The 14,189-nt window shown below is 36.5% G+C and overlaps 1 protein-coding gene across 14 annotated transcripts in view; it reads left to right on the top strand.

Moving 5' to 3' along the window:
- Positions 1-14,189, top strand: part of KIDINS220 (kinase D interacting substrate 220) — a 125,454-nt gene that overhangs the window by 85,607 nt on the left and 25,658 nt on the right. For 6 of the 14 annotated variants that reach the window (XM_058426112.1, XM_058426113.1, XM_058426111.1 and 3 more), the window contains exons 23-26: positions 9,128-9,306; positions 10,406-10,629; positions 12,725-12,838; positions 13,527-13,583. In XM_058426112.1, the coding sequence (XP_058282095.1) occupies positions 9,128-9,306; positions 10,406-10,629; positions 12,725-12,838; positions 13,527-13,583 (574 nt within the window). The remainder of the gene's footprint in view (positions 1-9,127; positions 9,307-10,405; positions 10,630-12,724; positions 12,839-13,526; positions 13,584-14,189) is intronic. The other 8 variants (XM_032172160.1, XM_032172162.2, XM_032172159.1 and 5 more) reach the window with 2 other exon arrangements.

Below are 14,189 nucleotides of genomic sequence, written 5' to 3'. Positions count from 1 at the left end.
AAATAAAGCAGAATTAATATAAGTTTATTGATTCAAATTATAACATTTCCTAACAAATTCAGTTAGTGAGAAAAATATTAAAATTGGAGAATTGTGGATGACTGTTACAATCCTAAATTGGTTTAAACATCTATTTGTTTCTCTAATTAATTTTGGGACTGTAACATGAAGAAAATCCTAAATCATGAGTAGACACAAATGTTACCAGTGTTTAAACTTTCTTTGCGATGACAGGATGTTTTCATTTAATCTGATCTAGAAACTTGAAAGATTGATTGGGAATATTGTTTTATAGGTGAATCACCAGTAGTATCTTGGAGTTGTTCACATTTCTTATAATTATTTGAAGTGTTCTCTGCCTCTCTGACTAGGTGAAAGTCATGTCATGCAATTTTTAAATCATTTTTACAGTCTTTGCTCAGGCTTCTAGGCTGTAGTGTAGTGTACTAGTTTGCATAATTTTGTAAACAAAAAGTGCTGATCTGGATTCTGAAAAAATGATGAAGGAAATTAAATATGTGCATGAAGATGGAGGAGAAGCTTTATTTCAAAGTCTGCAAAAAACTGAAACTAAAAGAAAAACCCAGGATGATTTATGAGCACAGCTTATTTGTTGATCTTCTTCAATGTGTTAAAATGTAATATGTAACAGCATTCTTTTCTATTATAGTTATAAGGAGTTAAAAATGTGTAAGTCATTACCTGAGGGATTTTGAGCCATGTCTGTGGCTCCTGTTTGAACTGGTACAGTGAGCAGTCAGCAGCTTTTGAAGCAGTCAGGAGCAGGTACCCGCTCTGCTGCTATGTCTGTGGTGGTGTTGTATCCATTGCTTACCTCTCTGAGCCTCAGTTTCCTCATGTTAAAAATGGAAATAATAAATACCTCATGGGATGCAGAGAGAGAAGTTAGATAAACTAGGTAAAGCGCCTGCCTCAGAGAATGGCAGACAGTAGGTATTCAGCCAATTCGTTCTTTTTAAATTTCCTTCTCAATTCTTCATAACTTTTAAATATAGTTTCCCTGTTAGAGTTTATATAAGAAGAGGGATACAGAGCCCCTAAATGTACCTTCCTCAGAGCATTCGACGTAGTAGACATGAATGAAGACAGTGCCTTACCAGTATTGTACTTGAACCTAGGCAGATACCCCTTTTGAGTTTTTATCTTTTACCCTCCCTGGTTGTTGATTGTTTTTTCATCCATGTAGTTGTCAGAACTGCAGCCTTAAAGCCAAAGGCAGTTTGTGTATATGATGACATTCTACTGAGTTTAAGGGTTTTTTTAATCCTTTAAATTACATGCATGCAAGTTTCCTTCCTTCATATAAAAACATGATTTTGGGCCCTGATGTTCTGGCCAAATAGATCATCTTGGAGATATACACCCTCAGTGGGAAATAATTTTTGTTTAACGTAGAGTTCTCTCTTCTAGTAAGTGAAATAATAACTTTGTTTAGCTCTGCCAGTGGTTTCCATGGCAACTTACACAAGTGCTTTTATGGTTTGCACTATTTAACCCTAATCACACCATCCTTAAACACTAAGTCAAACACATTAGATACTTGCAAATGTCTTCTTTTAAACCAGAAATAAACAGACAAATACACTTGAAGAAGGCATGCCATGATGATCTATTTGGCCTGCAGAGCATATAAGCGCTTCGTTGTTTCCTAGTGTAGTTACCCAATAAGATGCCTATAAAATGCAAACTTACTTTTGTAGACCTTGAAAAGTGAGTGTCAGTGAGAACGCCTGGCACTGTTGGCATTGTTGTCTTGAGAATATTCTGTGACCACCACACGAGCACAGGTGCCTCTTTTCTTTTCTGGCAAGTACTTTTCTCCGTTGAGAGTTGTTGTGTACTTAATGCAGTCTTCTGCATGTGGACAGCTTCGGCTCTTAGTACTTTTATTACTTTGGCTGGGGCAGACAAAGTGTCTACTTTCTGACCCACTAAGCTAATGTTCTTTCCAACATGGTAGGAAAGGTGACTCATGGAATAGTTACGAAAATACTTTTACAAGAATATTAGGAATGATTAAAACCTATGGGATGCAGCAAAGGCAGTGCTCAGAGGGAAATTTATGGCTGTAAATGCCTACATTAAAAAAAGAGAAAGATATTAAATTAATACCCTAACCTAACACCTTGAGGAGCTAGAAAAAGAAGAGCAAATTAAACTCCAAGCTAGCAGAAGGAAGGAAATAATAAAGGTTAGAGTGGAGAGAAATAAAATAAAGAATAGAATAACACTGAAAATACAGAAGTACTTTCCTTGAAAATATCAGCAAATTGACAGATCCAGTGTGGAAGTCCAGGCTCAGAGGTAGATCTAGAGGCCAAGGTGAGCAGAGGTGCCTCGAGTTGGAGTTGCTGCTGAGGCCAGGACCTGTTCCTGAGGATTAGTGAGGGTGAACAGGGCTTAATCATGTAGATTTTTCTCAAGTATTTTTTCCAGTCTGTTTGGAACCAGGGAAGTGAGGATTTTAATTTGGGGATTACATAGACCGGAAAAACCACAATTTTATGCAGATTACAGGTTGGAAAAGTCATTACTAACATTCCTATCATCAGATTTAATGTTGAGATGGTAACTTATAAAAGCCATACAGGGCTGGGCGCAGTGGCTCACGCCTGTAATCCAGTACTTTAGCAGGCCGATGCAGGCAGATCACCTGAGGTCAGGAGTTCAAGACCAGCCTGGCCAGCATGGTGAAACCTCGTCTCTACTAAAAATACAAAAATTAGCCAGGCGTGGTGGCTGGTGCCTGCACTCCCAGCTACTTGGGAGGCTGAGGCAGGAGAATTGCTTGAACCCAGGAGGCAGAGGTTGCAGTGAGCTGAGATTGCACCACTTCACTCCAGCCTGGGCAGCAAGAGCGAAACTCCATCTTAAAAACAAACCCAACAAAGAAAACATACAGAATTCCAGGTCTGGGATTTAGGAGGACAGAGCCATACTGAAGATGTTATTATTCAAACACAGATGCTATGGAGCAGACAGTTGTGACCGAGACGGAACTGGCATTTCCAAGTCAGTGTTAGTTGCCATGTTGATGGAGAGCTGAGAAAAGCCATTTTAATGGCATTTGCAAATAAGCAGGACATGGAACAGGCCATGACTCCCTCAGAGATGTACATTCACTTGGGTTATCTGCCTTGAAGGACTGAAAATGGCAAATATTCAAAACTTCAGCAACCAGAGGCACTGGCCTTCATGAGACAACAGAATGGTTAGTTGAAACATTAAAGAGCAAACAACAGTACAGTCACTTCTGCTCCTCTGAAATGAAGATGGCCTCACATATCCCTTTGGAAACAGTCAAGTGTGCTTCTCATGACTAAAGGTTAAAGCTGTAAGACTGTTGGCATTTACTGAACTGACTGTGACATTTGTAGTAAATATAAAAAATAGATACATAGTTGAAAGGGTAATTCATCTTGATTGAGCCAATTGTGTTCTATGTTGTAGGACATGCTGCTTCCCTGCTTTCTTAATGTTAAGTACACATTCCATTTGTATGGGATTTTTATTCAAATAGTCCTATTAAAGTATGCACTTTTGTTGGGAAAAAAACAAACCCTATTTTTTGAACTAATGGTTGCATGTTATTTGTATAAACACTAGTAAATATCTTAACTCTTTTTTTTTTCCTAAAATGAATTTGCAAAGATTGGACTAAATAGAATAGACTAGCAAATAGTGTGGGTAGCATAGTCTTCATTTTCTTAATTGACCACTTTGTATTAAGCTATTTTGTTTAAAAGCTTTTGGATGTAGGCCTGACATTGAGATCATTATTTTAGTGGTTAACTTTACTGACTTATCTGCAGCTAACATCGTACTCAGTGGTGAAAGACTGAAATTATCCCTCCTAAGTTAAAAGAACAAGACAAGGATGCCTGCTGCTATGTACGAATGCTTGTGTCCTGCCACAACTTTTATGTTGAAGCCCAAATCCCCAATATGATATTATTTAGAGTTGATGCCTTTGGTAATTAGGTTTAGATGAGGTCATGAGGGTGGAATCCTTGTATGGGATTAGTGCCCTCCTAAGAAGAAACCAGAGGGCTTCTCTCTCTCTTAGTGTCCTTGATGTCAGGACCTAGGAAGAAGATCATTTGCAAACCAAAAAGAAGGCCCTTACCAGAACCTGACCACCTGGCACTTTGATCTCTGACTTCCAGCCTCCGGAACTTCAAGAAATAAATGTCTGCTGTTTAAGCCATCCAGCCTGTGGTATTCTGTTATAGCAGCCTGAGCTAACTAAGATACCCACTTTCACCACTGCTATTCAGCATTGCACTAGAAGCTCTAGCCATTGCAATTGGACAAACAAAATAAATAAAAGAATCCAGATTGGATGATTCTTCTATATGTAGAAAAATCCCAAAGAGCCCACAGAAAGCTGTTAGAGGTAATTAATTCAGCAAAGTTTGCAGGATACAGATCAACACACAAAAATCAGCTGTGTTTCTGTACACCTTCAGTGAACAATCTGAAAGGAAATTAAGAAGGCAGTTCATTTTACAGTAGCATCTAAAAGAATAAAATACCTCAGAATAACTTTGACCAAGAAAGTTAAAGACTTGTACACTGACAACTTAAAAAGATTGCCAAAAGAAATTAAAGAAGATCTAAATAAGTGGGAAGACATCCTGTGCTCATGGGTAGGAAGACTAAATATTAGGATGTCACTACTACCTGAAGTGATCTACAGATTCAATATTATACCTACCAAAATTCCAGTAGCCTTGTTTTGCAGAAACAGAAAACTGATCCTTAAGTTCATATGCAATTGCAAGATACCTCAAATAACCAAACAACCTTGAAAAAGAAGAACAAAGTTGGAGGACTGACACCTCTCAATTTCAAACATACTACAAAGCTACAGTAATCAAAACAATGTGTCACAGGCATGAGGATGGACATATAGAGCAATGGAATAGAATTGAGAATCTAGAAAAACCCATACATCTATGTCCAGTTGGGTTTTGGCAAGGATGCCAAGTCCATTTAATGGGGGAAGGAACAGACTTCAACAAATGGGGCTGGGACAACTAGATTTCCACATGCAAAAGAATGAAGTTGGACCCCTATCCCACACCATGTACAAAATTGACTCCAAATAGATCAACCCATGCTTTCCCAAGCACAAGGTTTTGTCAATATCAGAAAGGACAATTAAGGTGAAAATTCTTCTATTTTAAAGGAGTAGAGTTTTTGAGGAAGAACACCTTTGTGCATGTGTAGTTTATTCCTTCTATAAATATTTATTGGACAACAGTGTTGTGACAGTATTCTGTGCAGGCCACTGGAGATACAGTGGTGGAAAAAACTAAACTTGTTCCCAATTTTAATGGAATTTCCAGTCTAGATTGGGAGATAAACATTAAGAAAGTAATTCCACTAGTGCAGAATTATGATACATGTTATGCAAGAAAGTATATATACTCTGGGGGCTTGTAATGAAGGAACATAAGTTGGTCTCCAGGATGCTCTCTGAGGAGGGGGAAATTGCACCGAGCACAAAGGATGGGTAGGAATTAACAGGGTGAAGATGGAAGGGTGTAGCCAGCTCCTGAGGTATCCAGGGTTTTTGCCTTTTCACAGATGGCAGTGGGTGTATAAATGGACTCCATTTTTTCTTTGTTTCTGACTTTTTGGCAGCAATGCCAAGTGGCTGTTTTCTGTCTGTGTGTTCTGTCTTGTCTCCCAGAATCTCCAAAGTGTTCTGTGCATGGATGGTATTTAATAAATGGACATTCACTGGTAGAAAGTATTTGAGAGTCTATTAGAAGTTAAATTTGTTTCAAGGCAATATAATTCTAAGGCATTTAAGAGTTTTCTGTGTTTAAATTTTTAAAGAAAATGTGTCTTATTTTTTAACATCCTACTAAATAATGACATTATTAGGCAGCTACTTTTAGATAAAATGTGATAAATAATACTTTCTTCATAAATTCTGCTCTAAGAATCTGTTTATATTTTGATTTAAAATAGAATTCTTTTATGTAATTTAAAACCTCATTTTGAATGGAAGCGATAGGAATAGTTTATGCAATTTCTGCCAAGGAATTAATGTGGACTTTGTATAAACCACTGTCATTTATAATCAAAATGCTTTTAACTTACATTGATGTTGGCATTAACAAGTATTGCTAGATTGGTAGCATAGAAGGAAATTGCATTTAGACTTACTAGGAGCTCATTGATGCCTGAGGTTTTATAATGCTTTCTTTGGGCCATTTAACTGCTGGCAACTTTAATTCACATGATTCATAATACTGGAAATTTAAATTCACTCTTAATTGAAAAGTGAAGTTACTTAAATTCTTTAAATTCTAACCTTTGGAAAAATATCTGAAAAATAAAGGCACATATGATTTTGATGGCCCACTGCCAAAAGATTATCATTTACATAAATATCTCTTTCAGCAGAAGAGTTTAATGTATTGAGCTCAGAAGGTTAGAATAGAGACTTCAATCTGGAAGCCAGCAGTAGCCTGTTGGCTTGTGAACAGCAGCATTGTTCATCATACTGAGAACACTGTTGCATTCAGGCAGAAGCAGAGCTGGCATTAAAATGCAGTTAATTTGTTTCATGTGACTTGTCAGCTGTGTGTTTTTATCTAAATCTTTCTAGCTTCTCTTTTTAGTATTTTGTGTTCAACTCCTGAAATAGATGAACTACCTATTTAACTGTTTAAGCTCTGATTTTATCGCCACTTGCAACCATTCTCCAGGTTTTCCATTTCATTTTAAATATATTTAATAATCAGTTTGAACACGATTTTAATGTATTAAAAGTAACCCCATCTCAGAGGGCTTTTCTGTCTTGTGCATGTGTCTGTGTCTGTAAAAGGGACTTTCTGAAATTAATTAAGATAAAATTGCTACCCTTATTTTCTCCCCAGCACCCTATTCTCTTCTTGTTTGCTAATTGTGTTCTCTGGGTTTTTCCCTTAGATGACTTTCAATATTTGGCTACTAGCCAAGTATTGGGTCTGAGCAGTAAAGTGCTAGTCCCAAAGAAATGATATAGCTGTTACTAACATTAGAATAAGGTTCCCATTTCACTTTTTGAAGGGCGTGAAAATCTTACTGCTCCTCTGCAACTGTGCTCACTTAGTGTAATCTAACAGTTAATATTCTCGTTTAATTGGAAAGATATATCCAGTGATTCTTAAACAACTTTTTGAGGTGTAATTGACGTACAATAAACTGCCATATTTAAATTGACCAATCTCACGAGTTTGATAAATGTATATACCCACAAAGTCATTACCACAATCAAGAGAGTAAATGTTTCCATCAGTTCCAAAATTTTCAACCTCTTCCTTTGATACCCTCCCTTGTCTCCCTCCTGCCTCACATTCCTAACTTCACAGCAAACCTTGGTCTGATTGATACTTTAGATTGGTTTGCATTTTCTAGTTTTATACAAATGAAAACATACTGCTGTACACTCTTTATTGGCTGGATTAATTTATTGAGAGATTCATGCATGTTCTTTGTATCAGTAGTTCATTTTTTTTTTTTTTGGCTGAGTAGTATTCCATTGTGTGGATATACCACCATTTATTTATCCTTCCATCTGTTAGTGGACATTTGATTTGTTTCTAGTTTTCTCATCTACCTCTTGTCTTTTAACTTCTCTTTCTTTTTCTTCTCTTTATCCCTCGGGGATGCGTTCTTGCTTACTGCCTTAGATCAGGAATTGTCAACATTTGACCATTTTTGACCTACAAAAACTACAGTTTCATACAGTAGTGTTTAATAAGTGTTTTTAAATGAATATTACTTACTTTTACATTCAAGAGTCTCTGCATGATACAGAATTGTTTACATATTGCTTCAACTCAGTTATACAAAATATTCTGCATAATAAAAGACTAAGTGACATATTAGGAGGTATTGTGTCCGATTGGTTAAAGTATGTTTTTTCCTGTCTGTTTTTCTGTCTTATGTATATACATATATAGTAAGCATATATTGCTTTTACAATAGGAAACAAAACCCTTTTTAAAAAAGGAAAAACATATGCTTTTTTTAAATTTGTGTAATTTATTTATAAGTTCTTCATTTCTTGTTTTCTTTGCAAAGGAAAAACTGTGGTATTCTATTTAAAACATGGGTTTCAGAACCAGTCAGATTCGCTTTCCTAGTTGTGTGACTTTGGGCCATCTGTTTAATCTGTCTGAGGCCACTGTCCTCATCTGTAAAGCAAGAACTCAGTGAATCTTCATTGAGGGGTGACCCTTAGGTGACCCTGAGCATATGACACACCTGTGCATGTGCGGCTTTCCTTCTGTTTCCCCACCCAAGTCCTGCCATGGCCAAAGGCAGTAGAATTCTGGCCGTACTCATTGTTACCTTTTTTTGTAACCATACTAACTTTTCTGAGTTTCTTTCTCTTTTATTAAAAAAAAAATTTTTTTAGACTGGATGAGGTGGCTCATGCGTGTAATCCCAATAGGGAGGCCAAGGTGAATGGAATGCTTGAGCCCAGGTGTTCAAGAGCCTCCTGGGCAACATGGCGAAATCTTGTCTGTATAGAAAAATACAAAAATATGCCAGGCATGGTGGCGTGAGCCTGTAGTCTTAGCTACCCCGGAGGCTGAGGTGGGAGGATAACTTGAGCCGGGAAGCAGAGGTTGCATTGAGCCAAGATTACACCACTGCACTCCAGCCTGGGTGGCAGAACATGATTCTGTCTCAAAAATAAGAAAAAAAACAACAACTAAAAATTAAAAATAGGTTTTTTGGCCAGGCATGGTGGCTCACACCTGTAATCCCAGCACATTGGGAGACCGAGGTGGGTGGATCACCTTAGATCAAGAGTTCGAAACCAGCCTGGCCAACACGGTGAAACCCCGTCTCTACTAGTAATACAAAAATTAGCTGGGCATGGTAGTGCACACCTGTAACCCCAGCCACTAGGAAGGCTGAGGCAGGAGAATCGCTTGAACCTGGAGGCAGAGGTTGCAGTGAGCCGATGTGTAATTAGACCAAATCCATCAGACCAAGATGTGTAATTGTTGTATAAGTAACTTCAGGTGACATGCAGAATTTACCTTTCTAATTGTGACATTAATAACCTTTTTCATTGATTTCTTATTTGAAGAATATCAAAGAATATTCCAACAACTAAGGATGTGGAGCCACTTCTTGAAATTGATGGAGATATAAGAAATTTTGAAGTGTTTTTATCTTCAAGGACCCCAGTCCTTGTGGCTCGAGATGTAAAAGTCTTTTTGCCATGCACTGTAAACCTAGATCCCAAACTACGGGAAATTATTGCAGGTGGGTATTAGTAGTAAATTTAATTTTTCATCTGAAGTTCTAAGAATTTTTCATGTTTCTAACTTATTTGTATACATTTCTCCTGCTCTATGAAAAACCAAGAGGAATTGAACTAAGCACTACACAGAAAAATTAATGAAATTAAAGATCAGGAGTCTTGGCATCCTTTTGAGAATGTTAAGAAAATCCTGTTAGTATTTGTGGAACTCACTTTATTATGATCCCTATCCCCACCCCTCCTGCCCCCGCCCAAGTCCTTCCTTTGGAACTTTGGAATTGGATTTCTTTTAATATACAGTCATGACTTCATGGTATCCATCCATTGTAATTTGCTTGTCACCAGTCTTCAGTTCTTAACAGGGATCTCTATCCAGGGAAGTAAGAAAATCTTTATATTACTTTTCAGATATTAACTTAAATCTGGGTACTAGAGTTTCAGGGTAGTGACATTAAGGCTTATGGAATAAATGAAGTTCTGGATGTACCACTCTATGCACATGCACACACATAAAACCTTCATTGAAACAGTCTTTCATATGACATGGCTCTGCTGACCTGCCTTTGAGTTTTCCAGGAACTGTGAAGAGATCGCCTTAAACTACTTCTGTGTTCTATTTTCTAGGTACCTGTTACAAGGCTGATGTCAAAGGGTATTACATGGCTGTGGAATTTGTTGTTGTTCAGAGGTGGATGAGTCTCATAATTTGCAAACTCACAGTCTTTGCTAACATTATATGTGTTAATACCCAACAAATATGAGTTATTAATACTTGATAACATGAATAAAAATAATTGTTAGAATATCTTAAATCCTTTAAGAGTTAGAGAAGAGTCAATAGTTCCAATAACTGAAGAGAAGAATCCAGATATTGGTGACTTAAATGGTGAAAAAGCTTTTATGCAAAGTAGCTGGGCATTTCTCACTAAAAGGCCTGTGAGTTTTCAAGATTTTCTGTCTTCTTTTTTAATCTAGTTGGAATCCCTGGCAAGCGTGAGAAAGTCATGTTTCTGCCTAGTAACTAAAGAAGAATGTGATCATTGGACTAATTCCTAATGTCCTGTTTTCTCTTGGCTTCTGGGGTCTGATTGAATCTTTCAGATGTTCGTGCTGCCAGAGAGCAGATCAGTATCGGAGGACTGGCGTACCCCCCGCTCCCTCTACATGAGGGTCCTCCTAGGGTGCCATCAGGGTACAGCCAGCCCCCATCTGTGTGCTCTTCCACGTCCTTCAATGGGCCCTTCGCAGGTGGAGTGGTGTCACCACAGCCTCACAGCAGCTATTACAGTGGCATGACAGGCCCTCAGCATCCCTTCTACAACAGGGTAAGGAAGTTGGAGGCAGCTTTATTTTTAAGAATTTGTTCCAGGGAAACTTCAGTTTTCTGCTTGTGGATTCTGTTATGGTTTTAAAACTGTACTTTGGCTTTAGCATAGGAAAAATGGAAAGTTTGAATGTAAAATATAGGAGTTTTTGGAAATCAGAATAATTTAGAATTTTAATGTGTTCTAGGTCTCAAGAGAGTCTGAATATTAGATTTTTTTTCCTTTTATTTAGTTTCTTGATAAGTAAATGGACTCCACGGGGTCAGCAGTGACTGTCCTATGCTTCAAAGGAATCTGTTTCTTTCTTTGTTTATAAATAAATGTTCTATTTGTTATATCTTGTATAATAGTTTATATTGGCATTTAAAACAATGATAAACTTAAATTCCTACAGTAGTTTAGTAAACCTATACTTAATATGCTTTTGTCTTTTAAATGTGAGATAATAATGGGAAAGTACTGCTATGGAACTCAGATGTTTTTCCAAATAATAGCACTGTAGCCCATTTTTAGAGTCTTATGTCAAGTTATCTTCAGTCATCTACAATTTTTTAGTTAATATAAATAGGATAATTTCCTGGATGAAAAGATGAAATGCAACTAATTATCAGTGGTATTCAGGCCCTGTCAAGTTTAGTAGGCCCAAGCTATATTCTCACTCTAATGACCTCAAACACTAATATTTCCTGTAGGAAAATGGAGCATGAACCTGGGGTTACACTTTCTGGAACTGTTCTCTTAAGGTGCATTGCAATTTCTTATTTTTGCTGTCTCCTTCTTTAGTCTAATTCGAGAAAACATAGGACCTAGTTAGTCGTAGAAGCCTAGTGCCTAAACTGCCTGTGTAAATACATTTCATATGAGCTGGGAAGAAAGAGAATTTAGAATAAATGTGACAAAGAAAGGATTCTAGAATTTAAACTTTCAGTTTTTGAAAAATGTTGGCCATATAAGTAATTAGGTACTATTTAAAGAGGCTCGAGAAATGTTACTCCGTTTTTCTATTTGGACAAGGAGACAAAGGTGGAATAATAGCATTTTATCATGTATTCCATCTTTTAAAATTTAACTGTGTGGTAGGCAGTGTGAAATGCAGGTTTTTATTTACCAGTCTTAAAATCTGCTGTGTAAGTTTACATAAAATAGCTCCGTTGATACCAACTGAAAATTTGAAACTGAGAAGCTTATTTTAAAAAATGAAAGATTACCTTACCATCTAGCCTGAAATACTATGTTCACTAATTTCATGAATAACAATAATGTAATCATGCTTTAGTAGTATTTTATCATTTTTAAAAACATTTACAGTTTTCTCTTGTTTTTAAATCTAGCTGCTTTTCGCTGTAGTTATTTGAGATTTTTTAGTGTTAAAAGCAGAATAATTCTAAGCTGGCAGGAGTAAAAAGGGTGGGGAAGGTTTCACCTCAGTGTAACAAAACCTCATGAACTGCAGTCTTTATGTTTAGCCTGTGTAATTTGATATCTTCTGTTTATATGAAGCTGGTTACAAATGTATGCCATTGTTATAAATCTCACATAAACAGTGGATTCCCCACCTGTTTTTTAAAAAATATGCTTGCTTATTTAGGGTATAAACTCTAGGGTGTAAACTGGAGGTGAACTCCAGGAACTTGTAATAACATTATTCTTGGAATTTGTGCCAGGGTGTTTTCATATATTCCAGACTTTTTGGTCTTATTTAGGCTAATCTTTTTTATTGGTGAGGAATAGTATTAAGATTCCAGTCTGCTTCTTTTAAAAAGATTATGAGTTAATATTGGTTAAACTGCTTAGAACCTGACAGATGGTAAGCTTGTAAACATATTAAATATAGAGAGAAACTCGTGTCAAACTATAAAGTGCAAAACTTTAGTTGCTCATTTTTCTAAAAAAAGCTTATATGAAATGACCAATATAAAAATGTAAGTAATATGTCTTAAGTTTGAGTTTAGTATCTTATGGAATTTTTTTTCTTTTGTTTTGTCATTTGCATTAAAGTTTTGGAGTTGTATGTTATTGGTTTCATTTGAAAAATCTCATTACACTTTCATTTCTGTAATTGTTTACCCCTTTTTTGTTACGTGTTTTTCCATAGCCATTCTTTGCCCCATACCTTTACACGCCAAGGTATTACCCTGGCGGCTCCCAACATCTCATCTCACGTCCATCAGTAAAAACGAGTTTGCCCAGAGATCAGAACAATGGCCTAGTAAGTATAAAAAAGGGTAACGAAAATATTAATTTAATAATAAACATAGATAGCATTTGAGGTTTGGTTATTTCCTTTACATAGTAAAAGAGTGCAACTGATTTTATATATAGTTTTAAGAAACATAACCTATTACTAACATAAAATGTATTTATTTTCATTTCTGGTAAATATCTATGGAAGGAAAATGACTAGCAGTCTCAGCGAAGAAATGTTGACTTGTTTATAGCCAGAAATTTCTGGCTCGTAACATAGTGTTTGCTACCAAAACTTTTAAAACTAAGCCGTTACATTGGGTAATTTCTAATCTCTTCTTAAAGAACATGTGTATACAGTACCTTTATAGTATATAAATATTAGCACCATAATATAAAAAATAGAGGATATATTGAAGGAAGAACATTTCAATCGAGTGGCAGGAATTAAATAAGATAAGGGAAATTCTTCCAATGAACTACTGAATCTAATAAAAGACATTTGTGCCCAAAATATTAGAGGTTCCTGATGATAAAAGTAATAGTTTAAAAAAAGAAACTCTCTATTAATATGTTTTTATAAATCAGGAGGCAAAAACATAAACTGTTGAGTTTCAGTGTTGTGTATTATTTTACCATCATGTTCATTTGTCTTCACAGTTTGGCTCCCCCCTTCCCCTTTTCACCCACACTCTCCTGTTTTGTGTTGTTAGGAAGTTATCAAGGAGGATGCTGCTGAGGGGCTTTCTTCACCCACAGACTCCTCGAGGGTAATGGAGTAGTTCTGTGGTGTGGATTGCTGGCATCTCATTGCTTCTGCCTCAGTAATGACTGTCTTAATTGTGATGATAGCAGCTCACTAACTCTGCATTTGTGGTGTGATGAGCAGCTAGTGTAGAGTAGCTGAATGCTAATAATTATGGTTCATGAATTAATTAAAAAGCGGATGTTTAACTTCACCCATTGTTTCCTCCTGCTTTTCCCCTTTTTCAATACATGGGATGGGGTTTTTTTTGATTCTCCAATAAGGAAGGGCTTTTTCTGTCACCCATCAGGGGTGTTCAGTTGGTAGTATTTGCTCCTTAGTGTGAGCTCTAGCTTTGCCTTTGACTATTTTTGTTAAGCCTATGGTTGCTATTACACATGTGGAATATTTTAGAAAAGTATCCAGTATCACCCTTGAGACTACAAAAAGACACATGAGCTAGATGGTCTAGACTAAAAATGCATCTTTAGTAACTCAGTCTAGGTGTCTACATTTAGTTAAGTCTTAGTCTGAGTTTTAGTGCAGTACTATAATACTTTTCTTTGCCTATATATTTGTTAAAATAAATTTTCCAGATAGAAGATCATTCAGCATGTAAAAGAAATTAATT

Source organism: Hylobates moloch, unplaced genomic scaffold (assembly GCF_009828535.3).
Source record: "Hylobates moloch isolate HMO894 unplaced genomic scaffold, HMol_V3 SCAFFOLD_13, whole genome shotgun sequence".
NCBI classification, from domain to species: domain Eukaryota; kingdom Metazoa; phylum Chordata; class Mammalia; order Primates; family Hylobatidae; genus Hylobates; species Hylobates moloch.
This window is presented reverse-complemented; position numbering and strand designations above follow the sequence as displayed.